The 7,172-nt window shown below is 37.8% G+C and overlaps 1 protein-coding gene across 2 annotated transcripts; it reads left to right on the top strand.

Moving 5' to 3' along the window:
• Nucleotides 1-1,569: 1,569 nt before the first annotated feature.
• On the top strand, nucleotides 1,570-6,865 carry eif3k (eukaryotic translation initiation factor 3 subunit K). 2 transcript variants are annotated; one of them, XM_005811971.2, is made up of 8 exons: nucleotides 1,570-1,751; nucleotides 2,353-2,451; nucleotides 3,359-3,479; nucleotides 4,249-4,323; nucleotides 4,628-4,694; nucleotides 4,799-4,876; nucleotides 5,312-5,437; nucleotides 6,769-6,865. In XM_005811971.2, the coding sequence occupies exons 1-8, from the start codon at nucleotides 1,690-1,692 to the stop codon at nucleotides 6,798-6,800; spliced, it is 660 nt and encodes a 219-aa protein (XP_005812028.1). In that variant the 5' UTR covers nucleotides 1,570-1,689; the 3' UTR covers nucleotides 6,801-6,865. The 2 variants fall into 2 exon arrangements, with proteins under 2 accessions (XP_005812028.1, XP_005812027.1); XM_005811970.2 differs by having other exon boundaries at nucleotides 4,246-4,323.
• Nucleotides 6,866-7,172: the final 307 nt, after the last annotated feature.

The following is a 7,172-nucleotide window of genomic DNA, read 5'->3' as shown; positions in this document are numbered from 1 at the left end:
TCTGTCTCTTTAAGAAGCTCCTGCTCTTTCCGACAAGTCGTCACAACGATGCTTCTCATTATGCCGTTTGGAGAAGTAGTTGGCATTGAAAGCTCAACAGGTGCAGTTCCACCAGGTGTTCGCTAATTGCTGCCGCTGGTCTGAAGTCTAATGATTGGATAGAAAAAGGTGGTAAATAGATTATTTTTACAGAATTTGAACCAGGAGAAGCCAAGTGAGGCTTTGTGGGTAGAACGTATCTACAAAGGTTTTCATTATCATCTTAACAGCTAAACGTTTATATTTTTGTCCAGTTTTTGGCTTAACTGCTGCTCTGAGTGTGTTCTACCTTCAGGAAATTACCTTTAATTTCGCCCTTCAGTTAACGATTAATCAATTATTTCGATTGTTTCAATAATCTGTTAATCACGATGCTTCTCCCGCATTTTAGACTAGGATTAATTACAGACTCTACCCAGGATTCCCGGCTCCTGCATCACACAGTGTGCAGTCGTGCGTGTCCTGACTGATGCCTGCGGCCCCTCTCTGTCAGCGGGGTTGGGTTCATGGAGCACCGGGCAGCAACCGCGGTACACACCGGATCTCTCTCTGCAGCTGCCATTCCTCCAGAGCTTTACATTTACACAGCAGCAGCTCATCTTTTATTCATGTCAACACATCACGCCGCTGACCTCCCGGGCTCTAACTTTGCCATCTCCTCAGCATGTTGTAATATCAGAAAATCTATTCCTGTTCGTCCGAAATGCATCAGCAGCGCAGCCTGCTTCTCCTCTCGTTCAGGGCGTGTCAGCAGATCTCTGCAGGAGTCGGTGCCACCTTGGACTCAGAGCGCCCCCTGCTGTTCAGACATATGCACCTACTCGACTGATGGGTTTACAACGTGTTAGCGCCATTGTTGATAGAAAAAAGGAGTAGATTTCCTCTAAAATAGCTCAAACTTTTAGTTTATTCTCAGAAATGTTCTAGAATCAATCAATAATTTTTTTAAAAACTTAAAATAAAAACATTTGCTAGACTAAACTCAAATTTCCTGGATTCAGAAAATTTCCAGAATAAACAAGGACATTTTTGAGTTTGAAAAGTCAAATAATTTACTAGACCAAACTCTTTTTTCCCATTACATTCTGTAATTTTCTAGAAAAAACACGGACATTTCAAAATTTGAACATTTTCTAGACAAATCGCGATCACAGGTCAAAGTTTATAATTCAACAGTGAGCAACAAACATGGGTCATGCCTGTGAAGGTAGATCTCAAGGACTTCCCTCCCCTCCAGGGATCTTTTGTGGGCTCTACTGTCCCTTATATGAAATGAAATCTAGATCTCAACGGGGTTTACCTGATTAAATAAAGGAATATAAACACCAACATAAAAACTAATATTTCTAGAATACTTTGTATATTTGTAACAGCTAGATAAATAATTTAAGAAATGTTTTCAACATTTTACTGTATGTCGTTAGACTTAGTTGTATAATTAATTTGGATAAAAATTGATTTCGGATGCTACGTGATGTTTTAAACAACTTGGTCATACGTTTTACGTACTTCCCGTTGGTGTCTTCCTGTCCCTTGTTTTTCCGGTCCGACCTTTTTCTCCCTCCGCCCCGGTGTCTTTTCTGCTTTCTGGCCCACGTGTGAAATAAAGGTTAATTTGACGTTAAAATTATCAGTAAAACTTCGGACCAAATGGCTTCAACCTTCGAGCAGATGAGGGCGAACGTGGGGAAACTCCTGCGAGGAATCGATAGGTACGAATGATCCGAGAACCAGTGATCAACCCGGCGGAGCTAACGTTAGCATAGACTGTTTTTGATGCTATTCACTGCCTGCAGTATCGTTGTTACGGCCATCAGTCAGTTGTCTTTGTTATGGTTTACATTTCATATTGACAGTAAACCCGTGAGTACGGGGTGTTGACGTCACACATTAGATGTTAGCAGAGCAGTTAACTGGAACGGATTGTGGTTTTATTTTGAAAGGGTGTTGATGGAGAAAAAGTACTTGGGCCCCAAAAAGGGTCGCAGTTCGATGTTCTCAGATCATCAAGCTACTGTTAATGTGAGGAAAAGACCAGTGAAAATACAAAGTTCCCTTTTTAGATATTTATTTATTTTAGAGTTTAGTAAAAACAACATTTTAACGGGCCAAATCCGACCCAGCGTAGCTATTTATGTGGCCACATAAACATAATCGTAAATGCAACATGCCTTAGTCTAAAGAAGATGAGAAAACTAAAAAGCAATTTAAATCTGAACTGACGTTTTGTTGGGGGGAAAATTTAATAAAAGTTGAATATTCCTCATCAGTCAGCTGATAATGTAAAGGTACCAACTTCCTGTCGTGTCACAGGTACAACCCAGAGAACCTGACCACGCTGGAGCGCTACGTGGAGACGCAAGCTCGGGAAAACGCCTACGATCTGGAGGCAAACCTGGCTGTGCTGAAGCTGTAAGTGAAACCGAGTCTGTTTGGGACTCAAGACACCTGAAACGTTACCTGGCTGTTCAGAATCATCTGATTCTGGAGTTGGAGGTGGAAACTGGTTCCAATCTCCAGCTCTACCTGGATCTACCACGATTTGACATTTTTTGCTGTGTTTGTAACTGTTTGTTTTTTAAAGACTTTAGATGGCGACTTTTTATTTTAAATAAGGGTAAAATTATTACCAACATAATCTTCTTATAATGGAAAATGTTAAGTACAACACAAAATATAAGTAGCTTTTATATATATAATATATATTTTTATATTTTATATAATATAAACGTTTATAATAAGTAGTTCTACTTTTATAATAAGTAGAAACATGTCTATCCAGAGACTTTTACTGAAAAGCTGACTTTGCTGCATCCAAATCAACTTTATTTAATTTAATAAACTTGGCTAAATACACCCAGCATTTCAGGGACGAAAGTAGTTAAGCTTTTCGTCCGATTAATCGTGATTAATCAATTATTAATATCATCAGTTGGTAATTGGGAGTATACAGACTCAGAAAAGACCATTTGATCAAAGAACAACACAGAATAGTAATCAAGCCAAAAATGATCAGAAAATATATACATTTTGCTTTTAAGATAGTTCATGTAAAAGTTTGGACACTCCTGCTGTAGATTAGTCAGGAAGAAGTTTTGCTAGTTTGTTGTTTCATTTGTTATTGTGTGACAATTACTGATGTAAGTAAAGCTGGTCAGAAACTGACATAAAATTAGTTTAATCTCCTACAAATATACATTTAAACTGTTACCTGCTTGTACAGGAAGAGACAAGTTTCGCAGCTAAACCGTTGCTTTATTTTTCTGTAACTTTTTTTTATCTGATGTATTCTGATTGTTATTAATTGTTTCGCCCACAGATACCAGTTTAATCCAGCTTACTTCCAGACTACAGTGACCTCACAGGTTCTGCTCAAGGCTCTGACCAACCTGCCACACACCGACTTCACCCTCTGCAAGTGTATGATCGACCAAACACACGTATCCCTTTGGTGCATTTTCACGTCTTTGTGTTTTTATTTTATATATTTACTTTTAGCGAAAGTTTGAGCAAAGTGAGACGTTTTGGTGTTAGGTATACGAATTCGGGCTGAAACGATTAATCAGATTAATCGTGATTAATCGATTGTTGAAATAATTGTCAACTTTTTAAATAATCAATTAATCGATAGAAATCGTTGCTGAAAGAACAACATATCCGAAGCAGTAAAAAACCCCAAACTGTATGATAAATAGACACGTTTTATATTTCAGATAAAAAAACTCCATTGTCTGTAAATATGGAAACATTCAAGTGGAAGTTTTAGCTTCACCTGCTTCAAATTCTGTTAATAAAAGAAAAAAGTCACATGCTGATGTTAGAAGTATTTTTTCAACTTTCGGATGTTGGAGGGTTCGCTAAAGCAACGCTGTTATTGCATTTTAGGCAACAAAATGTTTATTTTCTTATTTTAAAAATGAATAGATTATTAGGTATTTGCATCTTTTAATGTATTTCTAATGCAGCATACAAAAAGCTTACATGGTTAAATGAATAACATGAAAAAAGTGCCAATTTGGCTATCTGATTAATCGCCAGAACTATCGATTAATTGTCAGAATAATTGATTAATCGTCAGAATAATTAGTTAATTATCAGAATAATTGACGGCTAAAATAATCGTTAGCTCTAGGATGAATATGTTGTGAAAACGGTGGTGTGGCTCTGTGTTGGGGTGAGCGGGGCGTTTCCTTGACTACGGTGTCGCAGCAGGAGGAGCGACCCATCAGACAGATCCTCTACCTGGGGAACCTGCTGGAAACCTGCCACTTCCAGAGCTTCTGGGTACGGCTCCCAAACACAACTATCTCCTCCTAATCACCACATTCTATCAAGTTTATGTGTGGGCTTTGACTGGACCATTTTGACAATATTTGGTTGATTTTTTGGGATCGTGGTCCCATTGTGTGGCATCACATTCCTGCCAATAAAAAATCTAAATTTTCCAAAACTTAACCGTTGAAAGCAGAAAGTTTTGATTAATCAATAAAACTGATCTATTGCCTACTTTAATTAATATCTAAAATGTTCGACAGAGATGGTTCTCCTGACTCCATTTGGTATTAAGCTCTGTTTTTGTCTGCATCAGACGAGTCTGGAGGAGAACAGAGAGCTCATCGACGGCATCACTGGTTTCGAGGACTCAGTTCGGAAATGTGAGTTTCATTTTCTGACTGAACAATGGGATTTCTTTCATCTAATTTAAGTTTCCTTTGGAAAATAAAAGCAGTAAGTCATAAATATTCATCCTGTTCCTCAGTCATCTGTCATGTTGTGGGAATCACCTACCAGACCATCGACCGGCAGCTGCTGGCTGAGATGCTGGGAGACCCACTGGGTGAGAACGCACTGCTACGTTTCACTGGTTTTCCTGTGGAAATTAGCCTTAATTGTCAACTTATTTCGAAATTGATTAATAGTTGACTGGAGTATTCAGGCTCAAAAAAGTTCAGTTGCTGAAAGAACAACACGCAGAGCTGTAATTCAGCCAAAATTGAACAAAAATTTAACATTTTGCATTTAAAATGCATAAAAACAAACAACCTGTATCTGTAAATATGTTCTATCTCCTCAAACTGCATGTTTACCTTCATCTGGTTCAGATTCTGTAAAATAAAATCTCATAGTGAGAACCTCTTGTATCCAATCATTGATTAAAAAAAAAAATCAACAGATGTGCCAGATGTTTATCCGATGAATCGTCAGAAAAACGGATGAATTGTCAGGATTCTTCTTGTCACTGAGAGCTGGAGTGTGTTCCTGTTTGGCGCAGACACGCAGCTGAAGGTGTGGCTGAATAAATTCGGCTGGACGGAGAACGAGGACGGACAGATCTTCGTCTACAACCAGGAGGAGAGCATCAAGCCCAAAAACATCGTGGAGAAGATCGACTTCGAGAGTGAGTGGCTCTGCGTTGGCTCGGCAACGCTTTTCTGACCCGCTGGGGTCGATTTCTCCGTTTTACGGCTTTCAAAGTCACCAAATGAGTCCAGTCGTAAATGTTTTTGTAGCTACCCAGAATTTAAATCTGCATTTTTATTTATTTTTATTGCTTTATTTCAACAGACTCGTGGTCCACAACAACATGACACACGACAACACATACAAAATAAAAATAGAATCTTATAAAAGATTTGCATACCAATGTTTCCACAGAGCCGACTGGTATCTTAGCGCACTGACAGAGGGATGTGAGAACATTTCAGTAAGACTGTTCATTGAGCTGCACAAACGACACATAAACTCGTACATCAAATTTCTCAGGAGTGCCTGGAATGTTCTGACATGTTACTAAACGTCTCTCTTGCTTAAGAACCTGGTTTCTTAAGCAGATTTCTCAGGGAGTCATTGTAAGCAACCTTAAGCTTCTGCATGCCAGCTTTTTTCAATTTACATCACAAAAGGAGCTGTGTAGCAAGATGTACAGTAAGCTTTGAACAAACTTATTTTTACCTCATCAGTACATGTGAAACTTCCTCCCCAGAATGTCTGCCTGGGCGTGCAACATGCGACGCTGCTGGTAACCGCCGCCATCGTCACGGAGCCGGTCTGTGATGTGGTGACCCAGACATTTAGCTTTTGCTCCAACAGAAAAAAGTCAGGGAAACAAAGTTCTTTGTCTGCTTTAGCATATTTATTTTGATTCGTCAGAGTTATTGAAGATGCTAATGGGCAGAAAAGATCTCCTGCAGCAGTCTGTATCGCAGTAAATGTGGAGTAGTCTCTGACTGAAGACGCTGTTTTCTGATTTTAAGAGCATAATGATTCACGTACATCGTTTTAAATATCAAAACACTTTAATTTCCAGATACGAAACAATAAATAAAATGGATAAACAAAATTGCACTTTAAACTGTATTATTAATAAGCATCAAGCGGGAAAACAGACTTTTGTAACAAAAAAAAGTGCAAACCGTATTCAAATGTTTGTAGCATTTTTCAAAATGGCATCTCTATGAAGATTAAGCAAACTACACAAACAATCACACAAATGGAAATTATTCCGTTCATTTTAATTTATCATCTGATTAACTGATAAATTTATTGCTTATTGTGACAGAATTTAATAATATTACTGCTGATGTCTTTCCGCCTTGGCAGTGTATTAAACCTGATTTTACAGAACAAAATTATTATTTTAGGTTTATTGAATTAAAATAACGGGGGTTTATTAAAAGTCTCTGACGTTTCTACGTTTATGTTTTTAATTTGCTGTTTTTTCTCCTGCAGGTGTTTCCAGCATCATGGCAACGTCTCAGTGACGAAAGCAGAGCCAGCTTTTGTTTTCAGGATTGCTAAAATATTAAACTAAAGATGAAATACACAATGTTCATGCCTGGTTTCAGTTTTTCATGTTTGCTTCTTTCAGTGAAAATGTTTTCATTTTATACAAAATCTTACCAAGTATATTTAGTCTGGTTTCTACTACAACAATAAGACACGACTAACTTACAAATAACTTTTCAGTTTATTTTAGGTGAATAACTCCTTAATATTAATTAAAAATTTCTAATTCCACTGGCAGGTTTTTTCGGTTTGGGGTAAAATGTCTTGTTGTTAATAAAATAATCTGCCAGTGCAACAAGAAATATTTATTAATAACTGACATAAAACAAGCTCCTATATTTTGCTGA

Source organism: Xiphophorus maculatus, chromosome 18 (assembly GCF_002775205.1).
Source record: "Xiphophorus maculatus strain JP 163 A chromosome 18, X_maculatus-5.0-male, whole genome shotgun sequence".
Taxonomy (NCBI): Eukaryota; Metazoa; Chordata; class Actinopteri; order Cyprinodontiformes; family Poeciliidae; genus Xiphophorus; species Xiphophorus maculatus.
This window is presented reverse-complemented; position numbering and strand designations above follow the sequence as displayed.

Excerpts from the sequence above, each read along its gene's own strand:
- eif3k (XM_005811970.2), top strand. The coding sequence starts at position 1,690 with ATGGCTTCAACCTTCGAGCAGATGAGGGCGAACGTGGGGAAACTCCTG. Across the intron at positions 1,752-2,352 it reads CTCCTGCGAGGAATCGATAG|GTACAACCCAGAGAACCTGA; the intron begins GTACGAATGATC and ends GTCGTGTCACAG. Across the intron at positions 5,438-6,768 it reads GGAGAAGATCGACTTCGAGA|GTGTTTCCAGCATCATGGCA; the intron begins GTGAGTGGCTCT and ends TTTCTCCTGCAG.